General features: G+C 45.3%; 2 protein-coding genes across 4 annotated transcripts in view; both read right to left on the bottom strand.

The window, feature by feature from the left end:
- LOC118794492 (rab11 family-interacting protein 4A-like) overlaps positions 1-11,662 on the bottom strand; it is a 57,814-nt gene extending 46,152 nt beyond the window's left edge. For all 3 annotated transcript variants that reach the window (XM_036552754.1, XM_036552755.1, XM_036552756.1), the window contains exon 1: positions 11,428-11,662. In XM_036552754.1, coding sequence (XP_036408647.1) covers positions 11,428-11,589 — 162 coding nt within the window. In that variant the 5' untranslated portion in view covers positions 11,590-11,662. The remainder of the gene's footprint in view (positions 1-11,427) is intronic.
- A 1,009-nt stretch (positions 11,663-12,671) lies between these two features.
- On the bottom strand, positions 12,672-17,685 carry coil (coilin p80). Its single transcript, XM_036553174.1, has 7 exons — positions 17,361-17,685; positions 15,934-16,915; positions 15,645-15,734; positions 14,483-14,530; positions 14,072-14,141; positions 13,740-13,828; positions 12,672-12,900 (listed from the first exon to the last, which is right to left on the bottom strand). Exons 1-7 carry the CDS (start codon positions 17,618-17,620, stop codon positions 12,841-12,843), a joined length of 1,599 nt encoding a protein of 532 aa, XP_036409067.1. The 5' UTR covers positions 17,621-17,685; the 3' UTR covers positions 12,672-12,840.
- Positions 17,686-18,015: the final 330 nt, after the last annotated feature.

The raw sequence follows: 18,015 nt of genomic DNA, 5'->3' as shown, positions 1-18,015 counted from the left end.
GGGAATTCTGGTTAAGCACCTGGCTCAAGGGTTCCACCAGGAAACTGAACCAGTAGCCTTTGGGTTGCAAGCCCTGCTCCTTAACCACTGCACCTCACTGCTTCCGATGTTCTGTGGGGTGTACAGTACATATAGGCGTGACAAATATGATTCGATAGCTCTTACAGCCACAATGCTCCCCTCTCTCTTCCACACAGGCTAAGCTTGTTCCGATTCCAGAGCTGTTGGCACAGTCAGCGTGTTGCCAGGGGGGGTCCACGGAAATGAACCCGACAGGGAACCTGCCTGACTCAAAACGGCAAGCAGCGGGTCAATTTACACAGCAAGGCCCTTTTCAGGGCTCAACACACCACCTCCCTCCGACAGCTCCCTCAGTCACCACACACCGGAAGTATGACGCAAAATCCCTGCTTCTTACTCCCACGGCGCCCACAGAAGCCGTCTAGCATTACGCCTGCATATGGCTCCTTCGGGGTATCTTGGTAAACTTGTCTTACGTGGGGTCTCTGGAATGAACTAAGAAAAATGCCTGTTTCTAAGCAAACGTTGCCACGTTTTTCCCGTCTTATGTTTCCCAGACCAATTGTAAGGCTCGTAGACGCCCCCCTGAAAAGGCAGGCTGAGTCATCCTCCCTGTAAGAGAGGAAGCAGATGCAGACCGAGCCGTCGGGAAAGACGCCGGGGGCCGAGTGTCCGCAGACCACCTCCGCGTCTGAGCTGCGGCAGAGGTACAGTACTTCCTGCTGCTCTCAGCAAAGGTGCGAGGGATGTGATGTCACATGCGGAGGGTGGGTGTGGGGGGACAGGAGGGGAGTGTAGGATCTTCTGTTACAACCACATGGCATTTAGGTTTTCAACACCATGGATTAAAAAACATAACCCAGGAGACTGCGTGGTTCAAAGGTCTGACGAAAGTCTGGCGTTCGCTCACGCTTATCAACGTTTGCCCAGAGGATGGGACAGCAGAATCTGCAAGGCAATGGATATGTATTTCCAATTGCATTCACTGACAATTGAAGGACGCGGTCAATACTCACAAGAGCTGGCATGAGCGTAAAATAAACAACATTCTTCTCAATGTTCTCCGCTGTGACATCAGCTGCCATCTGCAATAGCTCAAGGTTATACGAAAACCCCTCATGACTTTCCATCATGACAGACAGAGGTTTCTGTAGTGTGTTGCCTTGGCAACAACCTTTTCGTTCCAGGTTACTGGTGGAGCGGCGAGTGTGTCTGGATTTATCTGTACATCTGGCAGTCGGCACCCTGCAGACTGCAACAAGGGTGAGAGGAAAGGGGAACACACCCAAAAAAACATGTTCGATCCATTTCTGTCCGGATATCCGTGCCATTGCAACATTTTAGGTTACATTAGATTGACAGCATCACTCCTGTCAAATCTATATCTACAACAGGTGAACTGCAGATTAATACATTCCTTTTCCATTTAAGGTAACTAACCAGAGAAGAGCCAAAGGAAATGCAGTTATTTTCAATTCATGTTTAACCATTTCTACATAACCACCCAGAAATGAGCAAGAAGGAAACCTAGATAACTAATCAAAGATGAGCAGGAAGGAGACATTTTCAGGTCATGTTTAACCATTTCTAGATAACCAACCGGAGATGACCAAGAAGAAAATCCAGAGATACTTTAGGGCCATGTTTAACTGTTTCTAGATAGCTAACCAGAGGAAAACAAAAGGGAAATCTAGAGATACTTTCAGGTTATGTTTACCTGTTTTAAGATAACTAACCAAAGATGAGCAAGACGAAAACTCAGAGATACTTTCAGGCCATGGCTGTCAGTCATAAATGCACATCCTCATTTTGACTGTTTACACACGCTCAGCCCTCACCCTCCCACAGCCAGTAAGCAGGACTCCTGGCGCTCGGCACTGCTTTAGCTCCTTGCGCGTAGGTTTGCTCATGTATCAGAGTGAGATTGCTGTTGAGCTGTTTGCTCGGGGAGATATGACACGACAGACCCCTGCAGTCGGATCACTGATTGACGGACGCGCTTCAGCGCACTCCGGCGCAACCTTTTCATCCGTCAAAACGCCCCGTGTTGCAGCAGGGCCCGTGGTGCTGTCAGCCGTCAGACGGATGCGGATACAGTGTGCGATCGAGTGCAAAGTGAGCATCCTGTATTCAGAAAGCAGGGTGTCCGGTGAGTTTCGCTGGGTTAAAGGGTAGGATAACTATTGTTTTCATCCCCACTACAAGATCACCTAGCTTGATTAGATAACAGTTGTACGGTGAGCCTGTTTGTACCCCACTAGATCTATCAGTACCTGTGAATGAACCCACAAAACCTTCCTAAAATTATTAGTGTTGCAGTAATTGTTGGCTATCGTAAACGGACTATCCCTGTGTGTTTGGGCCTCCTCTACAGCTCATATCTCTCCTACGTATAACTGGTCAGTGCACCTGGCCTCAAAGCAAACAAGTCTGTCTTCTGGAAGGTGAGTAAAATTCATTTTTGATGTCACCAAACAGAGCAAAACCGGTGCATGTGATTTCAGTGAAATCTCCATGCTCCATCTTGAGCAGATTTCCTCACATTCAACAGCCAAAATCTCTTCTCACATGGTCCCAAACAGCTGACACACTCACTGACAGGACCGTGTGTGATGGAGTAATCTAACAGCCCTAACTGAGCTCTCAGCCAGGCCTCGTTTTCTTATATTTGCAACACTTAAGCTGTGGGGACTGGCTTTGGTCGATACGCCTTAAAGTAGCGTTCATGTAGATGTCCTTTCTGCTGGAGGAAGAGACTCTACCCCTGTGTCCTCAGCGTGCTCTCTCATTGGACAACAGGGTGTCCAGTGGAGATGCCTGCTAATGGGACAGGCTACCGAGAGACTGGTACAGATGGGAGGGGGCTGATCCAGAGCTCACACAACCTCCTGCCTTTTTTTTCTTCTTCTATATTTATCCAGGCAATATGTCAGGTTATACAAATGCCGCAAACTAACAGCATTCATCCAGGCGGCATGTCAGGTTACGTAAATGGCATGAAATATTCACAGGCAGCTCAGCTCTGCTGTTTTTCCCGTCACATTGAAGCCTTTATCCCTGTCAGCCGTGGAATTTTCCCCACGCTAGACTGGATCTGAAGCAGCGCAGCTGTTCTGATCCAAAGTCCCTGAATCAGAACCTCCCCTGCACACTGAGTGTGTAGAGTATATCTCTGTCATAAAAACACCTGTGCTTCCCAAAAACATTTGCGTGTTCACATGAATCTGCCCATGAAGCTTTTTGGGTGTGGACTTATATTATAAGGCTTATATAAATCATACCCAGAAATGCCCTTGATGCCAATAGATATGAGGAGCTCCTGAGGAGAATTACTGGAAGATCTACACTGGAGAGATATATATAGAGAGAGACAGAGAGAGAGAGAGAAGGTGGAGCACAGAGAAAGAGGGAGAGAGGTACAAAGAAAGAAGGAGAGAGGGCAATTGAGGAACAAAGAGAGGGACAGAGGGACAGAGAGAAAAGGAGAGAGAAACAGAGAGACAGGGAAACAGAGCGAGAGAAAATGATTCTTATTTGAAAATGAACTTTATTTGAAGCCTGTACATGTCAATCCGTTCAATCATAGGTAGAGAAGCACATCTGGGAGCAAGAGATTCTGACTCTCAGTAGATTCTGAGCTGTGAGTGTATTCTCCAAGCACCCCATCACCCCTGCCACCTGAGTGACGCACTCAGTTACACCTCACCTGACCCATACAGGGGCACCTAAGAAACCTACCGCTGTCCTCCAAGTGACACATTCAATGAATCACCTTCCCTTCCTCGTATTTACAAAGCCCGCATCCGGAGCATTGACTGGTAAGGTAAGTGCAGTGAACATGCTGATGAGCAGACCAATTCCATTGATCGAACATCCTCATTTGCTCTTTGTCCTCTGCTTGGAGGCATGCATTTAGGCAAAAACACAGTGTCCTTTTCAGTTCTTCCATTTTTGTCCATTTCAGTCATAAATGAAAGTATGCACCTGTGTAAGTAGAGCCCACAGAAATTTTTGCTTAAAGTCAAGGGCAAAGCACGGTGCAATTAGACTAACTTTCCCCTTACTGACAAATCTCTGGTCCTAATTCACAGGGCAGAAAGAGGAACTCCACTCTCTCAGCCCTTTTATTCTCAATGAATTCCTCACAATGGTCAGAAGAGTCACTGTTCATCTTCTGCTGCAGACTCACACATCTCATCTATTAAAGTTGCATTGCAAATTAACTCAGAAAGTTCATCTCCTTAAGTCTGACCATTCATGCTATATCCTCCAACACATTTGCTATATCAAACTTCCTCACTAATCCAGACTCCTCACTAATCATTCCACCTATTTGATTGTGACTCTATGATTTAATATTGCCTTTGCTCTTAGCCCAAAATTCTTGTATGCAATTTTGTAATCTTATTTGTAAGATGTGAGGATCTACTAAATGTCTCAATGTCAACGCAAATTTAATGAAAAGAGCCTTGTGAATGGTGAAAAAGTGTTCCACTTGGTTAGACGGTCCTCGGTTTGAAGAAGGCTTGCCGCCACACGTGTCCTGCCGCCTGACGCACAGCTGGTAAGTGAGGCCAGCACCACGGTTAAACACGGCGGTAAAAGCCTGCTGCTCTTCCCGCTACCTTTTATGGAGGCATAAATTCAGAAAAGTTTTATTCAATGTGTTAATAATAATAATCATATATGACAAATGTATGAGCTATATTTCTGTAGGATGAAAAGCATTTTTTTCAAGTGCGAATCCTGCTCGAGGAGAGACAGATTTCTAATTATGGTAATTACTCTCTCCGCATCAGCACGGCTCAGGCAGAGCCTACATCGATATTCACGGCGGTATTAATTGAACTTGACCCGGATAATAAGATTCTCACCCCCTCGGTCTTCGATACGGCAAACTCGCCTTCATCTCTTCTAAGCAGGGCAACGGACGAGCTGCCATTAGATTTGATGCCTGTTTGTTCAAAGGAGAGCCGCGGCCCTCTGATGAATCTGACACTGTCGGGACGCTCTAATGCGAGCTGACACCGTGTTAAACTCCGGCGGAATATTAACGTGTCAAGGACCGAAGCCACAGCTCTTCGCTTGGAGAGGAACCACTCCACAACACGCTGTATTGGCGATGCCGATACGCCCTTCCGACACACAAAGGCACAATTTCAGTCTACTTGAAAACTGACACAGAAGTGATGGGTTTGGAACGGGCGCTGCGTCGGGAGCCAGCGGGGAGCTTGAACTGCCCTGACTGTGCCCCTGGGCTTGGAGTTGGTAAATCTGTTTCATTAAGATCTCAAATGGATTAAGACATCAGTTAAATGAACAGACCAGAAGATTAATTATCTGGAAGGGCGTTTTCTCAGTCATTCCCCATGGGGAGTTCCACAGACAAGATTTGTTATTGTCTTGTTAATCGCATAAGTGTGCGATTAACAAGACAATTTTTTACCAAACCAAACACTAACTTGGTGGAGTCCATTAATCCAACAGCTAACGCATCAGAGGGGTGTAGAACGGTGACAGCGTCAGAACATGGCCCGTTTGATGAGCCAACGTGACTCATTTTAAATGAGTAAGACCCTTAAGGCAGGGTAATTCTTTGCCAGAAATTAAATGTGTGAGGAAAGCCAATTAAAAGCCTTAATTGTCCATACAAAATCGAGCGCCAGTCGATGGCTGTGGCTAATTATCGTGACACTGTGGGTCAGATGGGCTGAACGTTAGGCAAGAGCCCCCCCCCCCCGTTTTTGTGGGTCCAGGTACTTGCTGCCCTTGAAGACAGACAGCCCACATTACATTACATTACATTATTTAGCAGACGCTCTTACCCAGAGCGACTTACATAGGTTACGGTTCTTTACACTGTTATCCATTTATACAGCTGGATATTTACTGCCACCAAAACTCCAAACCCTGGAATTAGCAACAAGGCCTGTCACATCGACAGACTCCAATAGTAAAAGGTTCTGTTGTCATTCGATATGAATATATATAAGTATAAAATAATCGTTAAAAATGAATTCACCATAGAATGCATTAGCTGGAGATTTTTCACTCGATAGGTAGATGAAAGCAGCATAGATAAAAGATTCTATCTGCGTCTAACGGTAGTAACGAAATGACTTTGCACCACTGGTCTTAAAATATTGCTGTCATTCGCAGGGACCGTCATCAATTGCGCAGAACATTACTGACACGGACGCCTGTCTGTTGTTCCTGACAAAGTGCTTCTCTCGTCGGCAGCGGCATTTTCAGGAGAGACTGCAACACCTTATCACGTCATCAACCGGTTTATTAAGCGCTGATCGTCGCGGCTGCGGGAGGGGGGTGGGGGCGCTTCGCCGTTATTTTTAGAGCGGATGGCGCGAAGCGACGGAGCAGCTCTGCCGCGGTACCGGTGCTATCCTGCATGCTTAATGGCCTGAGAAATCACTGCTCTGGCATCGCCCTGCGGAGAAGGCACTAGTCATAAACGGCCGGTCTTGGCATGGTCAAAAGTGCTCGTTTGGAAAAGGTCACCTGATGGAGCAACCCCCTTCCAGCAACGACGAATAATGGGACACTTGTTCAATCCCTAAATGTGCATCAATTACGATCTGTAGTGTCCGCCTTGATTAGTGTCATCTCGCGTTTGTTCATTTCGGTCGGTGTTTGAATTTACTCTGAACCCTTAAGGAAGTGCAGATATATGATAGATTAACAGCGTCAAAACCAGAAGAGCACAGTCACACCACTTATTATGTGAACACATATTACCTATAACACGGAATAGCAAGGAATGGGCATTCCCATTACTACAGAGAACTGAAATACATAAACACTGAACTACAGAAACAATGTTTGTTAGTAATATCTTTGGCTAACGTACTATGCAATAAATAGAGAGGAACCGTTGCCAATCTCTAGCCAACTGAAACCCTTTCTTTCCACGTAATTGACTTGGGGTTAAAACGTATTAATGCAAAATGCAAACACCACCGTTCACCATATCACGGTCTCCACCAAAACATGACAATAAATGGCGATTATATAGTGTTTGGAATCATATCCAAACAGCAGCTTCAAATTGTGATGTTCAGAGCTAGTGATCACTCCAATGATAGTGCCCAGTGCAGGTGACTGGTTACCAGTCTCCAGTCGACTCCAGTCGACCCCCCCCCCCCCCCCCCCCCCCCCCCCCCCCAAAAGATCTAAAATGAAATAGTCACTAGGTAGCCTACTCATGTCCATAAATTACTATCAACTGAACGATAGGCGATTCAATGCATATTCAAATGGGACTAAAGCAAATAATTACACATACCTAAGTCTCGATCAGGAGGGTGTTAATCTGACATACAAAAATCACATCGTAATTTGAGTTATGATTTTTCAGCACCCTACTCTCCACCGCTATAGCATATTTGCAGTCTGCCAGAGAGTATGGCCCTACGATGTGAAGCTCGCATTGCGCAGTTAACACGATCGCATACATAATAAGAAAATTTCGAAGTATACAGTTGGTCATTCTTTGATTAAGCCTACCGAGCTTCAGATCTTAATGACACTTGATGACACTGACATTGTGCTACATAAATCTTTTGAATATTGATGAACATGGAACTTTTAGAGAAATCTAGGACATCCCTGATCCGTAAAAGAATGCGCCTCTACAACGGATTTTTGGGCATGTGAGAAAGTCTTCATTCACGCGGCGTGTGCGGTCTGAAGCCCTCCCGCTTGGCACAAGGCGGTATTCTTCGCAAAGCGTTGGCCTATATTGAGTCGCTGTCATGCTCGGAGGGGCTTGGAACAATAACATTGGAGTGCTTGGTGTCTCTTGCGCAGTTTTCATGCGCATGTGACGATCACTTCAAAAGTGTAGCATGTGGCGCCCAGTTAACACCAACTTGTATCAAACATTTCAATGCAACTGATACCGAGGTCTTTAGACTGCATGTAAAATTCATAGAGGTAAAGTAACATGAACCAATCACATGCAGCATATGAATGGTGCTACTTTATCCTGTATGATAACGTTCAAAGCTTAGCAGACCCTCTCTATTCTGGGTGAATTTCCTTAGAATTCAACACCTCCAACATCTGACAGCCCACTTCAACAGCTGCTGGGGAAAATGAAACGAAATATTTTTTAATTTACAAGTGCATTGCTCCATCTGGGATTTGACCCCGTGACCTGCACGTGCAGAATGTTGCGCTCGACACAGGGGCCCCAAGCCTACAGGCAGTGGTGCACGTGGGTCGACACACACAGCCTCGCACACCCTGGTACTGACGGACTGACCTCAAACTCCACAGTTTCCGGCCGTTAAACCCTGCGAACGGGAAGCGATGACGTTTGATGAATTCTCTTGGTTGGAAACACTTCGTCTAATCTTAACTCCGAGAGACTGTGAAGCAGGAAAGCTGGTTACACCAGAGCTGGTGTGATTAAAGCAGCTGCCGGAGGGCGCTCACACCTCAGGTCGTACATACACGAGCTGTGAGACGATGAGCCGAGAACCACTGCTCTGCTGCTGATCTCATGAACAGACCCCTTTCCCCCGACAACGTGCTCATATTCATTTAACAGGCAGTCTCTCCCATTAGACAAGACAAACGGTGATGAAGCCTTCTGCAGTGCTGAAATGAATTCCCAATATGAATAAATACAACCCTGAAATAATATAAGCAGCTGTCACAGCACAGATCAACAGTGCCCTTTTCATGTCATCATGGTGTCACAATATGGGGCACACAAGATAAGTATGAAGCAACACCTTAGCTAAACCTCACTATCCTTTTCACCCTGTAGAGCGTGTACACACAAATAATCACATCAAAAACAACACAGTATGTGTTGGAGCCAAAACAGAGCAGCTGTTCAAACAACATATCTCAACTAGCTTAAAGTAGCTGGGTCAGGCTCAATAGAAACCGATTCAAATATGGCACAGCCAGTGAACGCGACATAGATTGTGTGTTTACACACATGATTTATTATCTCTGCATCAAAAATAACACTACTGCTGTCATTTGGACTGGCCAAAGATGCATGATAAAATTTTAAAATGGCTGCAGCATTCACAGTTTATTCCTGAACATGTCAACACAAAAATGCCACCACAACGGACACACCTGTTTTGTACAGCAAGGTACGGCAAATTAGTGTGAACAAATTGCCCCAGGACACCAGGGAATCAATGTTTCTTTCCAGACCACAAAACAGTTGCATAAGTCCATTAAGTAGAAACAATAGCACATCCCTCTTTGTGCTCTTGGTCTACATTTTGAATTGAATGACAACAGAACAACAATGAGTATTGATTTTCAACACTTCATCAGTGCAGACAGGATTGTCTATACAATAACCCAAGTACATGGCTTGTACTGTTTGTTCAGTTTAAGGTCGGGCACGGCTGAGAATGCTTTATTCATCTTTGTGTTACCTAACCACTGTTCATTCACATGTGTACAAGTGCATTGAAATAAGTATCCCTGCTGCAGCATCAGTTATTCAATATAACAAGGCCATTTCAACAGAGTGCATGATTACACTGGGCTAAAGGCACACAGGAGGCAATCTGGAGCGTTGCAGAGATACAATACTGGAGTGTTCGTGAATAATCTCTGAAATTCACTGTGAGCAACTGCAGGATACACACTGCACAACTCCTGTTACCAGCTCGAGGCCTGCTGTTTGGTGATCAAATCAGCACAAATATTTTGGACTGAGCAAACACACACCAAAAAATAAAACCTGTTCCCTGTAATCACTGTCATTTCAGTAATTATCCATAAACCTTTTTTTTTCCAGTGGTTTTCAATCTTTTGAAGATATGGTTCGTTTTCTCTGAATTGAAGTAGTACCCTTTGTTGGCCTGTGGAAGGTTGTTTGGTGGAACTCAGTGTGCCAAAACATGTCTGCAAAATGTGGATGCGCAGGCAGAAATCAATCCCAGTGCAAATCAATCTTCAGACGAACTAAGAATATACTGTCCACAGTGTCCAAATTCTAGAAGGCTATGGCAAAAGAAAGTTTAATACTAAAACTAATACTAATACTAAAACTAATACTAATACTAATAATACATCTATAGAAACATATTTAATGGTTCCAAATAGCAATAAAACATCAAAATTATCAAATTTATTATTATTTTTGTTGTTAATTACCAGCAACATCGAGACCAACAACAACATCAGCAATAATAATAATAATAATAATAATAATAATAATAATAATAATGCATTTCTCAGATATAAACCTTAGTGACTTAGTGAGCTAAGAACTGCTGGTCTTAATTATTAGAATTATGATGGCCGGCTTTGAATTCATCTTTGCAGGTGAAAAGCTCAGGAAAGCTGTGACTCTGAACCTCATGCTGTAAATATGTCAAACACAGCACAAAGACCTTGCAGAACACGCTTTAGGGGTCATAACGACTGATCGCTTCAGAGCCGGATGACAACGCTTCAACGAAAATACTGCTGCAATTTCGTTACGGAAATTAAAGGAAACCACCAAATTGGTCAGACAGGTTGACGCCACTGTGGTCTGGTTAGCCACTGAGGGCTTTTGATACAGGAGGCAATTCAACTTACTATCCAAACCTACTATCCTTAACTATCGCAATGTGAAGCAGCTGTTGTTAACGAATGGGGTTTATAACCAGAGGGTTGCAAGTTCAAGCCCATGTCCTGAGACACTACAGTCGTATCGGATAGCACGTAAAACCTAAGATAGGTATGGCGCTGTTAAGATTAAGTGTGTGGTTCAATGTGGTTAAAGGAAAAGACATGGTAATTATTTTCATTTTCAACGTCGTACATTCTGTCAGGGTTCGATATTTCCAGAGCATTATCATCCTCCCAACATGATTACGTTCGCATATGATCATTTAGGAGAATCATCGGAGGATAGTCCGTGTTTATGGCACACACAGACATTAGCTTTTATATACACAGGCAGGCGATATCTAAGATCAAACAATTGACAGTAAAAATATATTTTTGGGAAGCACACGACAAACCTTTATTGAAACCCATATTCAAACACAATAGGCTACAAAACATCTGGGGGCTTTAATTCATTTAACATTAAGAGATTTAACACGATGAGCCATAATATACATGAGTATAATATCTTTTGAGGAAAACAATATAAGGTCAATTAAATCGACGAGCAGGACCCTGTAAGACATTATTCGTAGCGGACTCCAAATAAACCTGCCACCGTGGTAGCCTGTTATAGCAACCTGTTTGTCACAATTTTTCATAATGAAGCGAATGCCTTAGGCGCATCTTGCCACAAAGATGGATATGTTATACTTGTTTTCGCTGGTAAGATGTTAGTGCAATAATACAATGTTGTTTACCATCTCCGTGTATGCATAACCAACAGCGAACTGACGCTGATGTGAATCTTACCTCGTCCTCCCCTTGCCCGAACTGTAATCCGAGATCTATGAAATGCTCGACCCGAATGAAGCCGTCCGCATCCTCATCGCACACGTCGAACACTTCTTTGAGCTTCTTCAGGAATTGAAGCAGCTGCTCCTGGTCGGGAAACAGATTGCCCTCCATTCTCATGCGAGGCTCGGGCGATGTGACAGATATTAAAGAGACTCAGACAGGACGTCGGCGAGTAGCGCCATCATCGCCGTCCTCCGCCGCTACGCGCGTGGAAGGCGTGACATCACTTGCATCATTTGGCGAAGGGAAAAAGTCAGGGCGAACTGGAGGCGGATGGCGTGAGCACACCCGCGTCTGAGCGAGGAAAAACATGTTATCAAATAATTAGTGGACCACTGTATTTTTCTGTTGTCATTGTCACTTAATCCCCGTAGCCTATAATATGTTGAAAATAATCTAACAGTTTGGAGTGTAATATTTTGTAATAATGTCCAATAGCAACAGACATACATTCAATGCGAACTTCAGTCTGGGTTACACAAGTCATTATTTCGCGAAATTAATTGTATAAGAAAGCAACACAATGTTCATAACACAACCAGTTAATTGATACGTGACGTGAAAGCATGGAACAAGATTTTAGGTTGTGTAGTTAACTGTTTTACTTACTACTTCCAGAAATGACTCACTCGTTTAGTGTCCTGATGTCAAAACGTGATGAATACTCGGTACAAACCATATATAACTAACGCACTAGAAAGACAAACGCAGGACACACTGCAGGTCCGGAGGACATGGCTTGAATAGCCTTTCGGATTTCCTACTATCTGAACAGCATCACCCTGTTTCAGTTCTGACAATACTTTGGCAAGCCTAAACAGTGTTAGCAAAATATACATTTGCCTGTAATGATAGCATCGCTAATGAACCTAAACGAAAGCAATCCAACAGTTTGAAAACTCAAAAAAACTGCAATAAAACTGTTAAGGCCTGCAACAACCTGCAGGGGTCAGTTGCCCACATTTTTTTGTCACAATTTCTTCGTCTCAGGAGTTCTTATGTACAATGTTATGTTTCAGCCAAACCTAACAGCTGTATTCTGCAGGACTGCCCTGTGTCCACGAAGCTGCGCACGTGAAAAACATTAGTAACATTTTACAAGTAAAACAACGGCGGTATTTCAGTAATGTTGAAAGGAGACAAGATGTTCATTTAAAACAACTATTTATTTATTAAAACTTCACAGTAAAGACCCCATGTACAAAAATTAGAACCATATTCCTGACGCAAAAGGCAGTGTCCTGTCCTGTCAGTGGAGAGGTTTAGACATCCTTGGCTTTGCTCAGAGACAGAGGGCAGGCCTTCAGAATCCCGTGTGCTGCTGGTCTCTGTCTGTCTGTTTGTCTGTCCGTACGATTCACCAGTCCCTCACCCCACGCTCTCCACAATCAGCCTGGGCTCCAGCAGCGACTCCCAGCGCTCCGTCAGCTGCGGGAACACAAGAGCACAGTCTCCGTGACAACCGTGCCGCCACATGGTTTGCGGCGTCGAGGTCTCATCAGCTCGAGAGCACCAGAGAGCACGGAGCACAGATCAATGGCTGCCGCACGTTTGGCAACACGCTGGGAATGACGAGTGAGAATGCCTAGATGAATATCAAGCAGTCTCACATTGAACGGGGTAGAACCAAGCTGTCCGTAATAGAAGTGCTCCAAGTAATCATTACTGCTTTTTACACAGAACAGTACCTTTACGACACCTTTATGAGATCAGGATATCCCAATTCAAGATTGAAAAAATATATGAAGCAAGTTAAATTTACTGAGGTTACTGGTTTAAATAACAGCACAACATTAAATTATGGTAAAATGACAAGAACTTCTATCAGCTGGCATTGAGTCTTCTACTTCATATTTAAATACTCTTCACCACAGCAATGGACATGGCTTACAATTTTTATCCAATATTAAATTTATGCACCTGGAAATTGAAGAATTAAGGCAATTCAGATACAAGCGTCTTGCCCAAGGGTTTCACAGAAGTGGTTCAGCTGGAAATGGAGCTGGCAGCCTTTCACCTTCTGAGCTGTGCTCCTTACCACTAACACACTGCTGCCCGCCTCTTACAGTCCTTAGCAGTGTAATATCAACATCACCTTTCATCTTACAGGTTACAAACTCATCTCGTTACAGATCGGGTAGTGCAACCCACTTGCGAGGGCTCTGCATGGAATTTCAATTACACATCCCTTGTGTGCTGAGCCATTGCTCCTCAAGCATTTTTCTCAGTGCCAAGCATACTACCCTGCTTCCAGTGGTGCTTGTTACCTGTGAACCGCGCGAGACTGCGTACTCCACGATCTCGGATCCATCCGGCGTCTGGTAGACCAGGTCGAATTTCCCTGGCTCTACTGGAGCTGCAACGGCATAATGATGCTTATGAGCACCGGTGCAGCGCAGGCCAGAGGCAGGCATTGCTCGGAGACACACCCGTTTTCATTTAATGTCACCAATGTGAACACCTGCAAAGGCTTGTAACGTCTCATCTGCTTGTTTGTGCTTGCAGCTGTTATCGCAGAACATAAGAGTCTGAGAACTGAAAGCCTTAGCTTAAAACAGAGACAGCATTCTGCTCAGTGTCCCCACAAGCCCTGCGATACCTGGTTTTGAAGTCAGCAGCTCCAGCTCTATTTGGTTTGTGCTCGGGTTGAAGCTGACAATCTTCCCCTCCTAAAAAGTAAGAGAGGGAGAGAGATGACAAAGGAGAATGAACTGGACTGCTGGTGGAGACTTGGAAATGCCATGTGTTCCAGCAATGCATTGACTGAGCTGAAACACTAGAGGAAGCTGAATCGTCCCATTGTGACAACTGTCAAACATTTAATTCCCTCATTTGGTGAAGATTTGATTACTCTTCCCTATTTTAGATGGACAGCCGTACTCTAAGGCCATAAAACCGCATATGGTTCATCCTTGCAACAGGTGTATTTGTAAAACAGTTAAAATTTTAGATGTGCAATCATTGGCAACTGTTTTTACAAAGACAGGTGGTGAAAATGCCCTGATCCTACCTTATAGTCAGACACCTCTGGGGTGTAGTTCTCTGTCAGCTCCAGCAGCTGTGTAAAGACAGAGCAGGGAGTTAATACAGCTCCAGTTCAGATAAAGACCGAGGAGCTAAGCTGTATAAGAAGCAGGGCTTGAACGCTGCAGGTTGCCGGCTTGATGTCCAGGTAGAGGAACAGCTGTTATATCCTTAGGCAATGTATTTGTAATTTGCCTCAGTAAATATCCAGCTGCATGAATTTATTAAACGAAATCTACACAAATCACGCTGGAAAAGCATGCATGCTAAGAAAATGTAACTATGTTCATTAAGGTCCACTAATACTGAGGCCCTGAGGTCTGTCCATTGGATTCAGTATTCATTACAAGAGAGCACACAAATGCTACGTCTGAAATGATGTGACTGAGATAAGTAACAGAAGAGAGGGTTTCCACCATGCCACTCTCAGCAACACCCCTTCAGTTCCGTTGAATAAACATATACGTCAAGAACAATAATTTCTCCAATACCAAAACGTTCACGCCACATCAACATGTTAAGTAAGCGTTTTGTTCCTACAACAAAACGCGTTTTGTTCCTGTCTGTTCCTACAACAATACGTGGATGTTGTAAATGTGTCTCGACTTGCCCTCAAAGGCCACATGCATTTCAGTGGCAAGCAGCTTCGCAAGCAATCAGACATTACAGATTTGGATGTGAAGCAGGACTGGGATGACTCTGGTGACAACTTGGAAAACAGCAGCCCTAAAGGTATATGGCAGCAGTGTGGCATAGTGGTAAGGCACAGGACTTATAACCGAAAGGTTACTGGTTTGATTCCCTAAATATGTCCACCTGTATAAATGGATAAAAACTGTTACCTATATAAAATGCTCTGGATAAGCATACCAGCTAAATGACTGCAATGTATACTTTGCTCATTTTTTTAGTGGGAGTATGCTTTGCTGTCAGCTCGCAGTGAGCATCCATACCATCTTTTGTCAATTCTAAATAGTCAATCCTCCAATTTTATCCAAGGATAACGTTACTCTAAGAACAGAAATGCATTCATTCTAATACTGACCTGCAGCTTGCTGGACTAACATATTTACACATTAATGGCATCTAGCAAGTGCAATGCAGCAGACCTACTAGAGGGAAATCCAAACTGGTACTGGCTGTCTCACCTTGAAAGCAATCTTCTGTCCAACTTGTGGGGGTGCGGCCAGTAGGGGCATGGCAGCGTAGTCCCTTTTAGGGATACTCTCTGGAGGGTTCTAGAACAATCAGACAGATGGACACCAAATAGATGCACACTGTGAGCCAAGCCAACAAGACTGGATCTGAGGACCATCACGTGGCCCTATGCCTCAGTCTGCTGCACAGATCTAACTTTGCGACTTAAGTGTCAACATCAGGGACATGCCACCTGGCTAGGGCTCCTGCTCTTGTGGTGGGATGGCATTGGAAACTCACCTGCAGAACAACGGTCTTGTTGGTTAGAGTGTCATTCAGGTGCTGCTGCAGTCCATTCTGGTCACTGTAGTGGAAATTGCGATTGGCCATGGATCCCCTTCCCCAACTATGACCCCCTCTTGGCCCTCCTCTGGGACTACTCCCTCTCCATGGGGGCCTGCCGTCACCCCGCCCGATGCCCCTTCCCATGCCACGCCCTGGGGAGCTGCCTCTGCCACCACCCCTAACATTCTCCCTGCCCCTCCCAGCAACCCCACCCGGCTGGATGCTGTTGGTTGCCACACCCAGTCCCACCCTCTGCCCCAGGCCCGGCCTCTTAATGACCAGCTCAGCCTCACTGCTGCTGTCTGAGTCAGAGCTGGAGCTCTTCGGCTTCTCCTGGGCCTTCTTCACAACCGGGGGGGCTGACGGAGCTGAGGAGGCTCCTGTGGTTGGGACTGTCCGTTTTGGTGGAGGGGTGGGACTGGGGGAGGAGTCAGAGGAAGAGTCTGAGGAGGAAGCAGCAGCAGCAGCCGCCGCAGGAGGGGGGACAACTGCTTTCACAAGCCCCCCTGCTGCTGGCCTGGAGGGGGCACTCACAGCACTGGGTTTTTTGGGTGGCTCTTCCTCGCTGCTGTCACTGGTACCTGAGGAGGATGTGCTTTGTTTCGCGGCTTTGCTCTGCGCAGAGGTCGAGGGTGCTGAGGGCTTCTTGGCAGTCGTTTCCTGCTTGGTTTTAGAAAGAGTGGGCACTTTTGCTGGGGTGATCTGCTTCACAGGGATCCCCTGCTTCTCCTTCTTCCTTTTCTTCTTCGTCTTCTTCTCGGCTGGCTGGGACTCTACCTCTGGACTCTCCTCTTTCCTTTTCTTTCTCTTCTTCACGCTGTTCTCTGCCGCCTCCTCGTCTGCCTCTCTGTCCCTTTTCTTAGCCTTACAAGGAAGGCTGTCTGAATTTCTGCTGGATTCGAAGCCGTTCACCTGCGGCACCCCCTCCACCTTCACCCTGTCAATCAACAGCCAACATAATGCATGTCTGTGGGGATGCACTCCATTATAAGCATAATTCACATGTTTTGTCAGGATAAAGGCAGAAATCACAATCAACTACTCTCAACTGACAGCATGTGAGACACGGAAGCACGTGAACAAAACTCAACAGCACTAGTAAAGTACAGTACCGTCATCTTTACTGATGCTGCATGCAGGAATGGCGAGGGGGTAAAATACTCAGCAAGATTGCTAGCTAGCAACTCAAACTCGCGTGGTTCTAGCTACCTGCAGGGATAAATCGGATAGCCATAGCTTCAACACGCTGGCACATATTCAGCCTTAAGGCCAAGTACTTGGGTTTGGCATACATGTTATACAACCTAAATGAAACTCAAAAGCAGACAGGTGGGACAGCTATTTAGCTATGAATTCGAAATACAATCGTTTATCTAAATAACCTTATGCTGTCGTTGTCACGGACTACGTAGACGCTCTCCGTAGGAGGCAGGTAACAGTCCTCGATGAACAGGTTTAAAATGGTCCTGCGACTGAAATCGAACTTCTCCTTGATGATGCTGGCCAGGTCCGCCACCACGCGACATTTGTTTAGGTCCACAAGCACCCAGCACATGCGGCAATCTGGCACCGCCGGCGGGGGATAATCGAAATACACACGGACTCGTATCGTATTTAGACCGGACGCTGCCATCATTCTCATGTGCGCAATCGGTAAGGTGATGGTGCGCACACACTACTGCCGTGTCTTACAGCACGGTCCAACTACAACCTACTGCCGCCTACTGACCCGGAAGGCATTCGCTACGTATTTTTCTTCCGATGGGGAAAAAGGGCTAGGAACCCGGAACTGGGTAGCATGTAGTCAAATCTGATAGGTCCTCTTTTTGTCTGTGTGAAATGGCGGGACATGACCACGCTTTCAATCGTGGTTTAACATTGATAGGACTTATTCTGGTTTTGAATTTCTAGGGAAATCTGTGACGGCTAAGTTAAGCTCCGTAGTATGTGACAAACCAGCCAGGTCTTTTGTTAAAAATGTTAAGGGTCACGCTGGTTATTACGGTGTGACAAATGCACACAGGCAGGCAGGTACCT

Source organism: Megalops cyprinoides, chromosome 19 (genome assembly GCF_013368585.1).
Source record: "Megalops cyprinoides isolate fMegCyp1 chromosome 19, fMegCyp1.pri, whole genome shotgun sequence".
Taxonomy (NCBI): Eukaryota; Metazoa; Chordata; class Actinopteri; order Elopiformes; family Megalopidae; genus Megalops; species Megalops cyprinoides.
This window is presented reverse-complemented; position numbering and strand designations above follow the sequence as displayed.